This window comes from Euprymna scolopes, chromosome 44 (genome assembly GCF_053919585.1).
Source record: "Euprymna scolopes isolate OS-2025 chromosome 44, ASM5391958v1, whole genome shotgun sequence".
In the NCBI taxonomy this organism is placed as follows: domain Eukaryota; kingdom Metazoa; phylum Mollusca; class Cephalopoda; order Sepiida; family Sepiolidae; genus Euprymna; species Euprymna scolopes.
This window is the reverse complement of record NC_136525.1, coordinates 19,671,952-19,689,499: the sequence shown is the minus strand read 5'-3', so window position 1 is coordinate 19,689,499 and position 17,548 is coordinate 19,671,952. Positions and strand designations below refer to the sequence as shown.

The 17,548-nt window shown below is 34.8% G+C and overlaps 1 protein-coding gene across 5 annotated transcripts in view; it reads right to left on the bottom strand.

The window, feature by feature from the left end:
- The window catches only part of LOC145268721 (band 3 anion transport protein-like), a 971,550-nt gene that overhangs the window by 97,094 nt on the left and 856,908 nt on the right, over positions 1–17,548 (bottom strand). Inside the window, exon 16 of one of the 5 annotated variants that reach the window (XM_080124272.1) lies at positions 400–435. The exons of the other annotated variants lie outside the window; for them this stretch is intronic. Within the exon in view, the coding sequence (XP_079980398.1) occupies positions 400–435 (36 nt within the window). The remainder of the gene's footprint in view (positions 1–399; positions 436–17,548) is intronic. 5 annotated transcript variants of the gene reach the window in all.

Sequence of the window (17,548 nt, the reverse complement as noted above, 5' to 3'; positions counted from 1 at the left end):
GAGCATTCATCATCGAGTCTAAATATCAGCTGACGTGATATTGTAAACAAACACAGACGGAATTTGATGATTTTTTTTTTTTTGTGAATTAGTCCACCGGGCAAATTATTCCTCGTAATATATAATAATTGACAGAGGATTGATTCTGTAATAATACATATGTAATCTGCATGAATTAAAATATCATGTTTAAGCGTATCGTATGACCGGGCAATGCCAGGTAATCAGCTAGTATGCTATACAAACAATGTTTTAAATAAAAATAAGTTGTTTGGGATTAAAGTGTCGGAACCCATTTCACTGTAAATAAGCTTCGCCTTCGAACTAGTGATAATTAAAAATGATATTATGCTGTACAATAAAAAATCAAACGAAATATAGCTCATGCACAATACTTACAAAGAGGCCCCTATGCTGGCTAGACTGGGTCTTCGCCTAAAGCCAAACAAGCAATAAAAATCCACTAATAAATAATAATAATAAAATTTTTGAGGTATAAGAAACCAAAGCAAAGTTATGTCTTTAGTTTGACCTGCACCAACGCAAATGCTATTTCGAACTTATGTGAGATAAACGATCTAACACACAGACCGGTGCTAATGAGAAAGGAGGCGATTATCTAAAGGGGGGGGGAGATAACTATCATTGACTAATAATCAAAAATAAGCATATTTTGCAAGAGATAATTTAGGACGCTAAAAAATCCATTAGACAATGAAAAAAAATTTAAGTAAAAACAGATATTGCAAAAAAAAAAATTTAAGTAAAAACAGATATTGCAAAAAAAAAAATTTAAGTAAAAACAGATATTGCAAAAAAAAAATTTTAAGTAAAAACAAATATTGCAAAAAAAAACATTTTAAGTAAAAACAGATATTGCAAAAAAAAAATTTTAAGTAAAAACAGATATTGCAAAAAAAACATTTTAAGTAAAAACAGATATTGCAAAAAAAAAAAAATTTTAAGTAAAAACAGATATTGCAAAAAAAAAATTTTTAAGTAAAAACAGATATTGCAAAAAAAAAATTTTAAGTAAAAACAGATATTGCAAAAAAAAAATTTTTTAAGTAAAAACAGATATTGCAAAAAAAAAAAAAAAAAAATTTTAAGTAAAAACAGATATTGCAAAAAAAAAAAAAAAAAAAAAATCGTAAACTCCTTTGGTAATTTCCAGGACTTGTTTCAGTTTTAGTGCGTTAATTTGTTTGCTTTTCGTAAACTGTTTCAGCAATTTCTGGGACTAATTTTATTCAGCTTGAGTGGAAACAAGCCCTTACCTCCTGTTTGTTTTTACTTAGACTCGTTATATTGTTTGATTGATTATTTAGCGTCCTAAATTATCTCTTGCAAAATGTGCTTGTTTCTGCTTAATCAATATCTCTAGTTATCTTCCCCGAGATAAACATCTCTTTTCTCATTAGTACTGGCAGACCAAATCAATCAATTGTCCAATGAATATATAAAGATATGTAAAAAAAAAAAAAAAGAAAGAAAATAGTATTTCAAGTGAAAACACGATTGCATTCAAGTTGCATTCTAATATTTAAAGAGCAGCTTTCTGTGTGGATGTGTGTTTATATGTCCAGCTAAAATTGTAAAAAAAGAAACTACAATACAAACACCTACAAAGTTGATACATTTTTGATCAGTGTTACCCTGGATGAAAAATATCTAAAAGTTAGAAAAGAATATTCATTCTTTGGGGGGCAGGGGGTCAACTTAACCAGTTTTCATTGGGAGATGTGGTGGCGGTCGGTTTTTCACTGTTATATACAAATTTGGAAAGAAAATGTCGACCTATTACTCAAAGAATCTATTATTTGCAATTGTTGCCACATCTGGGCAGGAGCTGTTCGAAACACCCTATCCTACCTTGACAGAGTTCAAAACCGACTTCGTAATTTAGTAGGCGATGCCATTTTCTCTTCTCTGTAACTTTTTTCTCACAGAAGAGACCCTGCTCTATCACTATTTTCATAGCAAGTGTTCGACTGAGCTCCAATCTATGGTCCCCCGTCACAAATCTTTCACAAAAAACACTCATCTAGCCAAAATCACTATCAATAAATTCCCCCACTCTTTATTGGTGCCTAAATCTAGACATGAATACTATGAGTTCTTTCTGAGAACTGCCCACCTGTGAAACTGTTTCCACTGGTCTGCTTGGACCACCTATCCTTCCTTGACAGAGTTCAAAACTGACTTTGTAATCTAGTAGGCGATGCCCTGTTCTCTTCTCTGCAACTTCTTTCCTACACAAGCGACATTGTGAGCTTGTCTTTGCTCTATCGTGATTTTCATGGTAAGTGTTTGACTCATCTCCAATCTTTGGTTCCTCCTCGCCAATCTTTTATAAAAAACACTCATTTAGCCGCTATCAATAAATTCCTACACTCTCTATCAGTGCCTAAACCTAAACCTGGATTCCATGAACAAGCCTTTTTTCCTAGAACTGCCCACCTGCGGCACTCTGTTCCGTTTATCTGCTTTCCAGCTGACTACAATATCATTGTCTTCAAGTCCATTGTAAACAAGTTCATATTCAACAATCCTCGTCAATAATCTGATTATACCAAATTACCAATACAAACGATTATTACACAACTGTCCTAATGACCACAATACACACATAAACCCTTATCCTCGAATGGTCTCCGAGCCTTGATATGTTGCAACCTTGTTTGTAAAAAAAAAAAAAATGCAGGAGAGCTGTGTGTGTGTGTGTGTGTGTGTGTGTGTGTGTGTGTGTGTGCCCGGCTATTGGAGGAGGAAGAGGGGCTTGGGAGAAAGAAAGACAAAAAAAGATGAATAGAGGGATAAAAGTTTTATTAGAAATAGGTTATACTTTTGCCTTGGGCAACTCCAGGTGGCTTTGCTAGTTTGAAATATAAAGAGCAATTGTCTGTGTATGTTTAAGTGTTTAGCTAAAACTCGAAAACGATAAAACAAATATCTACAAAGTTGATATTTTCTTGATCGACATTGCCACTCGGACGAATCTATATAATTATTAAATTCTGTGGACTTTGCTTGCTTACTTTTTGTCTTCAACAATTGGGAAATTTCATCTTTTAAAAATGAGATGACAAGGGAATATATATATATATATATATATATATATATATATATATATATATATATATATATATATATATATATACACACACACACACACACACACAGGCGGAAAAAAGAAAGTCTGCACTTTGAATTTTTTCAAAAACAGCAAATTTAATGTAACTGTTTAAACAAACTATACCTCATTTGATTGGCCTTTTATTCTTCTTTAATTTTACCTTTTCATATTTGATTTTTAATTGAAATATTCTAGTGTTCACGTCAATCTAAAAAAATAAAAGGTTCCTGGAAGAGCTTAGTATTCCATGTTTGGATTGGCTTGCACAATCTCCAGACCTCAATCCTATCGAAATGTATGGCATTACATCAAGCAACAGATACATAATGATAAAATTTCAAATTTTCGGTGCCTGCAACATTGACCACCACCAGTGGTCTAATCTCGCTGCTGACCGTGACACCTGGTGATGCACTGTCCACCAGGCTGTTACCTTCTTTGAGATCTTTAACACAGAGAATCTGTGGAGAAATACTGCAGGAGGAAGATCCAGGAAGCCTCAGCAGCCATGCCTGACGTGACTTTTGACTGCAGCTGCTGGAATAAACGGTAAGATGGTCAACATTTTGAAACTTGGATCATAGACTTTTGCGATTTATTTGTTATATATATATATATATATATATATATATATATATATATATATATATATATATATAAATGAAACTTTGTGTGTGTGTGTGTGTGTGCACGTGTGAGAGTTTGCTCTTTATAGACTCTGAAACGACTAAACAGATTTTCTTTAAAATTTATGGAACTTTAGTGCATAAGTCTGAGAGTGATCTTAGTTCAATTTTATCTCAGAATACCCCCGATAATTACCGATAATCGAAAGCATTGTTTTAATTTATCTATCATCGCAAAGCCATTTTTTACATGTCGTTGCCTAGCAACAATGATAGAACAACAGGGTATGAAAATTCTACTGTGGTTTTTGTTTTTTATTTGCATGACGTGGTTTGTAGGTCCAAACTCCGCATGTAAATTTCTTAATGTTTTTTTTTCCGTTAACTGGAAAAGAAGTTTATATGAAATAATTTTATAAAAGAAACAGTATGTTCTCTACAGTGCAATGTAGAATAACATATATTTTTGAGGAAGTTACGAGCGATTTCACAGATTTCGATGACAATAAAAGTATAGGAGTGTGAAATATTCGTTGATCATCATTCAATCCCAGGCAACATTGGGTCTCCCTGCTAGTGTGTATATATATATATATATACTGTGTGTGCAAAATCAAAACTTCAAGACAAGGTGTTTATGGCAACAAAAAGTGTATTTCATTTTACGTTACAATTGTTTCAATGTCTAGTTCGGCAATTTCAAGTATTATATCGTTTGAAAATTTTCAAAAACCAGCATTTCTTCAGACTTTATTAATAAACACACTTTAGTCAATGTAGCATTTTTTGAATAGAAAGAAAAAAAAGCGAGAGGCGGGGGTGGGTGGGTGATCCCTAACGGGAAAAGCATGCGAGAAACGTTTACCTTCAAACAATATAATGCTTGAAATTGTTGAACTAGATATTGAAACAATTGTCTTGATTTTGCACACAGTATATCAATGCTCAATTATGAAATGTGATAATTTTGTAGCTTAATCCTTAAGTCAACCATTTTTGGCTTAAAACCTATTGGTATATGAAAATTTACTGAATTACACAAACTCAGTATATTACATATAAGTCTATATCTATATATCTATATCTATATATATATATATATATATATATATATATAACATCCCAATGAATGCATTGACGATGATACTTAAATTAATTATTGTCTATCTCAATAAAAACATCGTTTCTGAAACGATCGTACAATTTATTGATTTTTTTGTTCTTCCTTATGAAACCGATTTTTAATTTTAATTATCAATCATCTTACTCAATATATATATATATATATATATATATATATATATATATATATATATATATATATATATATATATATATAATAGGCATGGCTCAGAAGTTAAGGAATGAGAGTGGAGAGTTGTATGTTTTGGTTTCGATTTTAGCTGATGGCACTTAAGTCATATATATTTTATTTTAGTTTTGATCTCATTACCATATATTAAGTTCAATATAATAATCGATAGAGAATAGTAACCTGTAAATGTTCATAAATTGATTTAAGTATTTCTAATTTGCATATTGACTTCTTAAGTCTGAAATAAATTAATTTTTTGTAGTATACATTTGCAATTTGCATTGTCCTATTTTCTTATATATATATATATATCTATATGCCTATAAAAGTGAGAATATATGTGTGAGGACACTGCTCAACGTATATACTAAAAATAATTTTATCTACAGACTTGAAATTTGGTATAAAGGGTATCCTTTTTATTGGCTTTCATCTAGAAAAATAGGGCTGCTAAGGAGTCAAAATTGAAAAATTGGTACGTCGAGGGGGGGGGTCATTGGAGTTTATCTGTTTATGAACTGTTTCACGAATCACATGCGCGAATCGTTCCTTACGTTAAAAATAAGTAGGTTTGAAAACACTTTTTAAAAATCGTGTTTCAATCTAGCGTAATGGTATTTGACTTTAGGTTTTGGTTTCGATCTCAACTCGTGTATATATGTTTTTTTTTTTTACTTACAAGAAGTGAACTGTTTAGAAAAAAAACATAATACTCGCATACATATGTCTCAGTTTCTGTATAAATTAAAATAATATAATATTTATGCGCACTTTATGAGTTCACCAAGAGATTAGTTCATTTTTATGATTTAAATAAAATTTTGGAGAAATTATTCTAATTATTTGTAATTTTTAGTTGTCCTAAGCATAACATTTATTTTTAAGCATAACATTATTATTAAGCATAACATTTATTATTAAGCATAACATTTATTATTAAGCATAACATTTATTTTACAAAAGTAGTTGTAACTTCCTTTTCTTTAGCTTCAAAACTATTAAAACGTATTTCGTTCCTATATCCACATTTTACAATTTCATGTTTCCAAATGACGTCAGCATCGGTCGGCCATGTCTATTCAACGTACGCAAGCCCATATTGCCCCCAGCTCTATTTGAATTGTTGAAATATTATCCCATAGTAAAAAATGTCTTATGTATACAAAAAAGCAGATGTACTTATTTTTATTTATTTAAAAAAAACAAAAAAACAAAGGTTCTCCTGTAGTAGATGTTTCCTGATTATGCTTTCATTTTTTCTTGCTCACATGTTCCTATTCCGAATTTGTAGCAGTGGGCCAACATCAGCAGATTTTTTTTCTACCAAAACGGTCATTAACATATTTCAAGCTTATATAAATAATTGCACAATAAAAATAATTACATATAAACAAATGTCATTTTTGGTCCTCCGACAAAAGGAGGGTGGACCTCTAAATTCACCCTTGTCCGTTTGTCTGTCCACACTTTTCTCAATAACTATGCCTTTGAATTTTTAAAAATTTTGCACAAACATTAAACATGATAAAATGGCTAAAATTGACACTTTTGTGCTTATTATAAAAACTTGGCGCCTTGAATTTTTATAAAACTTTCTGAAAAGTTGTAACTAACTGATTTCTATGTAATTTTGTTTGTCTATACTTTGTGATAACTCTTGGGTGTGTCCCAGGGGCTCTTTTAGGGCTAATAAAAACACTCTATTTTTGGGGTTATTTTATCATATTTGTCCAAAATTTTCTCAGCTTTGCTTGTGTTGAACTCAAATTTAAATACGTTAAGGCCTTGGGGACTTTGGGGCTAAATGAGGGGTGGGGGCAAATGATGGACTTAGTCATTTCTTTTTTTGCATGGTACAGAACTCAGATTTACATATGTTAAGGCCTAAAACTGCACTGTTTGTTCATTTTCACAAGGATTATACGTCCCCTGGGGACTTTTGGGACTAAATGGGGGGTGGGAGTTGCCTCGTTTACTGTGCACGCACGGGGGGGGGGGCCATGCATGCTTCACTTGTTCTTATTTCGAATTAGTTAATAGAGTAACAATTCTATTTTTTACTACTTTTATTACTAAATTTTAAAAGTTATTCTAGCAAATTACGTAACAATTTAATAAATATAAATATAGTAAAAACTGAATTTAACTTGAAAATACTATAAAAAAAAAATAGCTTTTTAAATTTAGTAATCAAGTTTAAATAAATCGAAATAAGAAAAATGATTTTTTGTTTTAATTTCATTATTTATGCAATAATATCAGTTTGAAATATGTTGAACAAACAAAACAAAACAAAACAAAAAACAATACTAATGACCGTTTTGGTAGAAAAAGTCCCCTGATGTAGGCCCACTGCTACGAATTCGGTATAGAGTATTTGAGGGAGAAAAAGCATAAGTAGAATCAGGGAGACATCTGCTACAGGAGAACAAAAAAACTGAAGAAAAGTCTGAAAGTGAGACGAAAAAAGACAGAAAGATGCAAAAACTATAAACTGTGAAAGAGAAAAAGGTGAATAGAAAGCAAAGAAAAGAAATAGAATCTTTGATTTTTTTAAAACAAAGGGAGATAAATCTCGTGTAATTAAAGGGAGATAACTTATGCGAATAACAAGCTTCAGTAAAATCAAGAGAAGTGCCCGCTAATTGGTGTGCAAGAGAAAAATATTGAATTGCAAGAGTGAAAATGCGTATAGCAAAGTATATTTAGCCGACAGCAAACCTCCCTTTAGACATGTTTCATTGCACAAGACCGAAAAGGAACTTTTTAGTCTTTTTTTTCATTAGCGTTTCATGTGTTCTTACGAGTTATGATTTTTTCTTAATGTCTGAATAAAAAAAAAAAATGTAATTTTTTATCTTTATCGTCGTCGTTGTAGTCGTGACCGCTTCCAAATTAGCCTATCTTTTCTATTATTTGGATTCTTTGGGATATTCTTCTGATCTTGATCGTTATTTTTGCAACGTTTCGGCCGATGTAATCTCCAGCTTACTTCATGTATATATATCTTGTCGAACTCAGGAATCTTTCTGACGAACTCGGGAATCTGCAGAGAATTTCAAACAGAAGGACCCATGGTGTAACGAATAAAGTACTTGGCAAAAACTCAGTTTTAAGCGACACTCTTCTGGAGATTGAAGGTTCAATCCTCAGTGCAGGGCGATACTCAGAATACAATTGCGAATTACTCAAGACTTCTACCCGGTAATGCTTGACGAAATGAGAGTATGCTAACCCCTCTTCCCCCATGGATTATATAAAGGGTTCTGTTCATAATTCCATGTCGATTCCGAGTTTGATAGAAAAATTCTAGAGTTCGATAGGATATACCCAAAGTAGATCGGAGGTTAGATTGGCTGAAATGTTGTGAAAATGACACTCAAAATGAGAACAGTAGCCAGAATAGTCCAAATAATATGAATTATCAATACTCATTTATAAAGTTCAGAAACTTAACCTATTTCTGACCAGGTCATTATTCATCCCTCTTTCTCTAAAGTTCATTCTTATCAATTTCTCCCACGTTTTCCATGGCCTTCTCATGCCGACTGACCCTGCTACCTCAACTGTTCTACAACTACTAACCCAAGAACTCTCATCCATTTTTTCATCATCATTTTCAGTTTAACGTCCATTATGCATGCTGGTATGCATTGAAAACTTTAAGAAATTGATTTACAAACCAACCTATCTCTGCCCAGGGCTTTATCTATCCCTCTAAAAAAACATTTCGACACACAAACGACAATTGCTAAAGGCTGCGAGTTGATTTTACAAGTCTAGATGTGTACAATCTAAGTATCTAACACGTCTGTGATTCAACTCGCAATGTTTAATACATCCCTCTCCTCCCACCTTTTCTCATCCCATTCTCCTCCTACCACTTTTTTCATCTCATTTTCTTATTCCTTCCACCATTTCTTTTTTTTTTTACACGGTGGTCACCACTTATCAAGGCCCGGAAGCCACTCATTCGCCCTCTCCTCCTACCATTTTATATCTTATTCTCCTCCCCTTCCGATATTGGCTTCCTAAGATGAAATGCACATAACATTGATGCTTTTTGTTTTTCTACTTCCTTTTGCAAAACTTAATTATGTTTTGCAAAACTTAATCATCTTCTGCAAAACCAAAAACAACAATGCACCTTTTCCTTCTTCCTACTTCCCCTTTCTATATCTATTTCCCCCACTTCTGGCTGGTTTCCTAACTTAAAATGTACCAAACATTAATATGTAGCTTTAGGACATTAATACTGTAACCCTTTTCCTTCTCCCATTGCAAAACTCATTCATGTTCTGCAGGACAGGGAACAAAACCGATAAAATCCACTATAAAACAACCAAACCAAACACTACAAACTATGAATTGAAGATACAAAAAACTTGAAGAATAAAAAAACTTCTCCAAAATAACTGGATGCAACATGAATATTATTTCCAAAATAACTGGATTCGGCATTAAATAACCTGAAAGGGGTTGATATGCCGTAAAACAAAACAACCAAACAATCCTCCCCCTCCCACTTTTCTCATCTCTTTCACTCTTCCTACCACCTTTTTCTCATTCCATTCGCTTCCTTCTCATAAACTTCTCATCTCATTCTCCTTCCACTTTTCTCATCTCATTCGCCCTCTTCTCCCACCATTTATTATTTGATTCTCCCTCCCACTCCCACCATCTCATCTCCTTCTTCTTCCCTCCCACTTTTCACATCTCATTCTCCCCTCCTCCCATCATTCCTCATCTCATTCGTCCCCTTCTCCCACCATTTCTCATCTTATTCCTCCCTCCTTTCACTATTCTTTATCTCATTCTCCCCTTTCTCCCACCATTCCTCATGTCATTCTCCCCTTCCTTCCACTATTTCTTGTCTCATTCTGCCCTTCCTCCCACCATTCCTCATCTCATTCTCCCCTTCCTCCCACTATTTCTTGTCTCATTCTGCCCTTCCTCCCACCATTCCTCATTTCATTCTCCCCTTCCTCCCACTATTTCTTGTCTCATTCTGCCCTTCCTCCCACCATTTCTGGTCTCATTACCCTCTTCACCCACTATTTCTTGTCTCAGTCATCCTTTCCTACCACCTGTTTTCATCTAATTCTCCTTTTCCTCCCACTATTTCTCGTCTCATTCTCCACTCCTCCCACTATTTCTTACCTCATTCATCTCTCCTTCCACTATTCCTTGTCTTATTCTCTACTTCCTCCCATAATTTCTCATCTCATCCGTCTTTTCCTCCCACCTTTTTTCATCTCATTCTCCTCTACCTCCCACTATTTCTTGTCTCATTCTCCTCTTCCTCCCACTATTTCTCAATCTCATTCTCCCCTTCCTCCCACTATTTCTAATCTCATTACCCCCTCCTCCCACCCTTTTTTCACCTAGAAATAAAACAGATAACAGATTCCATTTATTTCAGGGATAAAGAAAAAAAAAATCATTACTTGTAAGAGAAAGAGAAAAGTTATTGGAAAAAAGACTAAATAGTTCCATAATGGTGTTGTGCAATGAAATATTTTTATACATTTATTTCCTATTTGCGAATGAAAAGTGACGTGTCCCTACCTTGGCAAGGATTTCCTGCATTTTTCCAGGGGCATGAATCAGAGTTATAAAAAGATATTATCATGGCGAGATTTGGCGTTCAAGAAGAAACAAAACAAGACATCAAATTTATATGAACGCACTTTAACGCAAAATTATCAAATTGATGAAATTCAACTTTTACATAAAAAATACAAGAGCAAGTCCAGAGTTAATCTAATAATAACAAAAAAAAAAAAAAATCACAGAAAAATCTTTATGATTTATGAACTTGTCACAAAAGAAAAATGCCACATTCCAAAAATCACATTTGTTTTTAAAATGGGGAAAATCACATTTTATGATTCTTTTTTAGCGATTAATAGTATATTGTAGCCTTTTCAAGGCTGATTTTGATCTCTCGGTAGTTCGAATTGAGTTTTCTCCTTTTATTTATTAAACATGGTGGATCAAGGCACAACATCCTTGCTTCCTCATAAAATTTTATTTTCTTAGTAAAAAAAACCCTACTTGATCAATTCACATGAATTTTAGAATATGATATTTTCATTCTGTGACGGGTACGTAGATTATAATGTTTTTTTTGTGTATTTTCTACATTTTTGTTGTTTTTTTAATAATCAGAAAAAAAATTGAACTCTGAATTTGCTTAAAAAAATAAAATTAAAGACAAAAAGCAAAACATGTCAACAGCCAATCAAAATCATAAAAAATAATAAATTAGAATACCATTGAAGAAGCGAGAATGGTGTGTCTTGATCCGCCATATTTAATAAATAAACCGAGACAACTCAATTAAAACTACTCAGTGTAAGATTTGAGAGAAGATTAAACAAACATCCTTTAAGATATGATCTGTCTGCAATCGGGCATAAAAAAATTGTCTCCATGAATGAAATAAATAAAAAATAACTATGAGTAAAAAAGTACAGACTAGTTAACACTTGTTACCCATAAACCAAAAAAAAACCCAAAAAAACACACACACATAATTTATACCAAACGCATTAGCATAAAATTCCCTACTTAACTCACCAACTTTTAACATTTATAACCATTTTTTGTCACGCATTTTTTTTCTATAAAATTTGTTTTCTCGACACTTAGCATTAAATGGCAGATGCAACATGTCTACAGTGTGGAATAATAAAATTGTCACCCTAGAAAAGACGACATGCTTCCATTTCCGTTTGATGAAAACCGGTTTTCTTTTTTTTGTTGTTGCAGACCATCTATTAGTTGGCCAGTTGTGTACAAATCCCAAGAGCAATTGGAGCCTTCTATCATGTCTGAAAGTGACAAGATGTTCAATGAGTGAGATCGGAGATGCGCCGCTGTACAACTCATGCTCTCTACCAATCCAAGTTATAACAACAGGACCATTGCCCTCAAAATGCATCGCTTGATTGCTACGAATAACAGGGATGTGCCCAGGTGATGAAAACAATGTTTCCAGCCACAGTTATGGTCGTTGTGTGGTTTAAAGCGAGGGTCACATGATGCCACCTCACATCTTTGAAGTCGGCTTCAAAGTCAACACCAAAGTGTACCTGGATGTGCTGAAGAGTGTGGTGATTCTCTGATGCAGACCCTGGGTGTGGCAGCAGGACTCAGTGCTGGCCTACAAGTCCAAAGAGACCGAGGTTTGGCTTCAGAAGGAGTGCTACGACTTTGCACCCTTATCTCACTGGTTCTCCTGAGATCTGAACCCGTTGGACTACTTCGTTTGGTCATACGTCGAGTAAATCACCAACATGACCTCCCAGAATACCAAAGCAAGCCTGATCGCCGCCATCCACCGATTATTCACCAAGCTCCTGCTGGCGCTTGTGGAAAAGACATGCTCCTAGTTCCGGACCCGTATCGAGGCAGTGATTGAGGTTGAAGGCGGCTACATTGAATAGATGTCAGCTCTACTATATAACAGTTATGTGAATTGATTTTTTTTATCAATAAAAGTTTTAAAATAAAGCTGTAGTGTTGTTTTTTTTAAGGCGACAATTTTACCGTTCCACCCTATATAAGTCTTAACAGCCATTAAATATTTTGAATATTTAGCCAGCCAGCAGGATTCACCGTAGGTGGGTTGAACCAGCTTCTTCTAAAGGCGGATGTGTCAAGAAATATTAAATTCACAACTGGTCGGAGTAGTTGGCGATATTAGGTTTTGGCAGTTCCCGCAAGGGGATGTCGGTATCCTCCTGCATACAGCGTCTGCTACTCCCAAATAGTCACCCATATGGTATTGACCAGGCTCAAAGTTAGTTAACTTCGGTGATGGGAGGTGACAGTGATTAATGACGTGGACTGACAACCTGGGTGTCTCAAGTTAAAATCCAGTTTGTTCTGCAAAAAATTACTTTCACTTTGAATGTTGGCAATATAGGTCATTTTTAATGTGGAGGGAAAACCAGCTCCCCCAAAAAGGGGGCACTCTGGCAGTATCCAAATAAATAGAAATTGTCTCAGTATGAAGGGTTTCCCCTACATTGACCAAGGACCAATTACAGAACAGATACTACCCGGCCCAAAGATCAGGCGTTTGTGTTTGAATAGTTTCGCTTTGTTTATACGAAAAAGACAAACATTGGAGACGACGGCAGGGTGGGAATTTTGTGTAACTCGATCAAAAAAAAATGTAGAGACAATGTCTGTTTGCAAATCTGAGATATTATGATCTGGGAAGTATGTGAAAACTTCTCACGGAATCTAACCGATGCGAGAACCGCGTTGCAAAAAGCCTTTCATGGACATACATAAATGCTCACATTCATTTTGCCCTTTATATAATAGACTAGCGGGGGTACCCGGCGTTGCCCGGGTGTTTCGAGGTGTGTTAACCGATCGGCCAGCAAGAATGAGTTACTGAAAGAAGTTTGAATTTATTTAATTAAGAAGAGAATTGACAGGTGCTAAATGACGTCAAGTGGAAGTCGTAGAGTTAACATTTTGTGCGAGCATTACGATGACGACGACATAAGCAATAGCTATTCAGCAGTTAACATTTTCTGCGGGACAGTTTTTAATGAGGTCAATAACTCGGTTTGTTTGTTTTTACCCAACTTTGGGGAAAACCAGCTACCCGTTTATTAGGGGAGTGTCCAGACGAAAGCAATTGTATGATATGATGCTAAAAAAAGCCGACATTGACCAAACGTTTACATCGCTTTCTAGAGACCACCGGGAAGTGCCGATTCGAATCTAGTTTTGCTTTTTTTATACTGAAAAGCGAAAGATACACGCAACAATCTAAAAATCTGGACAAAATAGCGTGTGAAAGTCGGGCAAATTAAATACACACGCGACCCCCATTCGTAACTCTTAGATATTATGATTTAGATGTGATATAAAAAGTTTTAAGAAGGAATGAGCCGACCGAGAAGTCCAGCGAAAAAAGCCTTTTGAAGACATACACAAAAAGCGAACATACATACACACATTTTCGCTTTTATATTTATAGACTAGCAGGGGTGCTCGGCGTTGCCCGGGTGTTTGTATGTATGTGTCTAGAAAAAAAAGTGTTAGTAGGCAAGTAGGCTTGAACCCAAAGCCTTGAGGCAAAGGCGGAAAAGAAAGTGAAAGAAGCCGTGATATCTTACCACAACGCTAAGAGGGCAGAGGAAGTGAGAATGGTTGAAATTAAGCGATTAAAAAGTTAAGTGAGTGAGTTGACACAGGATGTCAAACATCCTGCACTTAACTTTGGCTGCAAGCCAGTTTCTGCGTATTTGTTTATTTCCGCAAGATGTTGGGGGAAACCAGCTCCCCATAAAAAAGGGGAGTGCCCAAATGAATAGCAATTGTCTGATATGACGAATTTTCTCCGCATTGAGCAAAGCTCCTGGGTGTCCCTGTATGGAAAGCCAAGGACCTGACCTCGTTTCAATTAGTTTCACTTCATTTATACTAAAAAGCCGAACAAACACACGAGAAGGCAGAATAGCGCAAATTTTATAAAATAAAAGTCTCTCACATAAAAGAGAGAGATGACCGCCTTTTGTAAATCGGAGATATTATAATCTGGAGAGTATATAAAAAAAGTTCTAAGAAATAGTGACCCCCTCCGAGTGCCCCCTCCCCAGCCTTTGCCAGACATACAAAAAAGCACACACACAAACACACATTTTCGCTTTTATATATTAGACTAGCAAGGGGTACCCGGCTTTGCCCGGGTGTTTGGAGGTGTGTGTGGAAACTCCGGAGGGGGGGGGGTTAAAAAAAAAAAGTAAGTATGAGGATCGAACACGAACCCTTGAGGCAAAGTTTTAAATTAAAGTGTGAAAAAAAAAGCAAGTGCGATGTTAACTATTGCCCCACTGTGAGATGCTAACGGAAACACGTTTGAATTTATTTAATTACTTGGATTTAGCAGGTGCCCGTTTTAATGAATAAATGAGGTCAAGTTTGACTGCGGGATTTCATTTACTGCTGAACACTTTCCCCTCCCCCCAAGATGTTATAGGAAAAAAGACTAATCCACATGCGGCAAGCGACAAATGTTGAATATTTATCTTCCCGAAATCGAGCAAATTAAATAGACAGGTGAGCTTCGTTGTTAACTGTGAGATATTACAATTTATATGTGATATAAAAAGTTTTAAAAAGTTGTGAAGCGAGCGACCGCTTCTCTGAAAACACAGAAAAAGCAAACACACATACATACATACATACATACATACATACATACATACATTTTCGCTTTTATATTTATAGATGATGAATGATTCAATGATTGAATGAGGTTAAACGAATGTTGCACACCATATTTTTATTGTCATCGAAATCAGCGAAATTGCCCATTTTTCAATCAAATCGATTTATTTCCTGCTTTAGTTGGGGATCCCCTTTGGTGCACTAGAAGGAAACTTAACATGCCTTCCTGCAGTGACTTTTTCCACAATACATTGTAGTCTACATTGCACTGCAGAGAACCTAATGTTTATTTTATAAAATTATTTTTATATAATGGCGTCAATTAAAGTTTAAAATGCAAAAGTCGAGTACCATGCTTCAATTGTGCTTTCAACAAAAACATTCATTTTGAACATGCCTCTGTCTTATCAAAGAAGATACTGTTGATTTTAAACTGTGCCTGTCTGCTTGTGCAGTGATAAAACTTCTCAAATGCAGTTGTGATGTTAGGCTATATAAGGTGTTAACTTTGTTCGAAATTGGACTGTTCTTTCTTTAATTGGATTTTTCCATTATCGATTAACGATTTTCGATACTAAACAGAGGCATTCCTATATAAAACCTATCTAAGAACGATCCCAGACACATAAAGTATGTTTGTGTGAAATTTCATAAAAATCAGCCCAGCCATTTCAGAGTCCATAGCGAACGAACTCACACACGCACACACACGCCCGCACGCACACACGCACACACACACACACACACACTTTGCCTTTTATGTACCAGTAGAGATCCTTCCAGATTTTTCTTAAACTGCTTTTTCTTTACCTCTAATTGGGATGTGTATGGATACATTTACCCAACCTGGCACAGCTTGAATAGGTTATATTCATGCAGTTAAAGATACGTCCTTGACACAATCTGACAGAGCCATGGCCATCTGTGAGTATAAGGATGATTTTAAATCTGTCAGATTGGTGTGGTTCTGGGTAATCCTAGGAGGTCCATACTCCTAGGTGGTCGCCTACTGTCTTTTTGATAGAGTAAGTTTATTGTTTACTGCCTGAGGCGCCCCTACCAGGGAATACAGACAAGGCCAGAGTGCTCCTTCTTTAGGGGCACTGGCTTGACACTCTTCCACCTTTCTTGTGTCACATCTTCCTGCAGACTGGGACGGGGACAAAAAATAAATACCTATATTCATCCAACCAAAGCTTCATTCAACACAGTCCATAGTAACGTAAATGGGTTTGCAATTCATAGCTAATTCCAATTCTGGGAACTTCCATTAATTATAGGAGCAACCGGACACAAGAACAAAAATTGAAAAAAACTACCGGTGAATATACCCGATGAATCAAGTGCAAGCCAGACACAAACAAGTGTACTAAAAGGGACTGTAAGTATCTTAAAATAATCTCTTTGTTGGCATGTTTGAAATAGCGTATTAATGTCTGGAATACGGAAGAATGCTCCATCCAAAACAAAAAGAAAAATATTTTTAAATTAAAAAAAATAAATAAATGAATAAATAAATACAATAAAACGCTGCATTCTCAATAGAAAGGAGTCAGAAGTAACTTCATCATCATCGTCCCAAGTAACAACTAGGAGTAAACGATGGGTTAAGATGAGAAGCACTATATATATATATATATATATATATATATATATATATATATTTGTGTTTACATAAGCAGTAGTTTGTTGCTACACTTACTAGAGACCTCATCAGGCATCAATCCTTGTTGCCTGATGAGGTCTCTAGTTAGTGAATACTAGTAGACCGAAACATGCTCATGACTGTGTAGCAACAAACTACTGCTTATGTAAAGATAAATGTAACCTGCTCTACTTCTGTATCGAGCACTCTCGTATGAACCTCGTTATATTTCACTGGTTACCCCAGCTTTGAAAAATAGCAACCTCAAATTATATATATATATATATATATATATATATATATATATATATATAGTTTTAACAAAATCAAGACATCAAGGAATAGATTGATAGCAACATATAGTGTATTTCATCATTAGTTACAAATGTTTCAAGACTATTGGGACAAATTCAAACATGTCGTTTGAAATTTTCACAAGAACAACCCAGCAATAGGAATGAAGCGTTTACACGATACAAGCAAGTGTAAATTTCAATCTAATATAAATATCAGTATTTACATATTATTATAATTATCCAAACCAAATAAAAAAAAACTTTAGAGGGTGAGTTTGTTATAGGATCAAAAAGAGGAAATTAAAACTGTAAATTAAAATTAAATTAAAT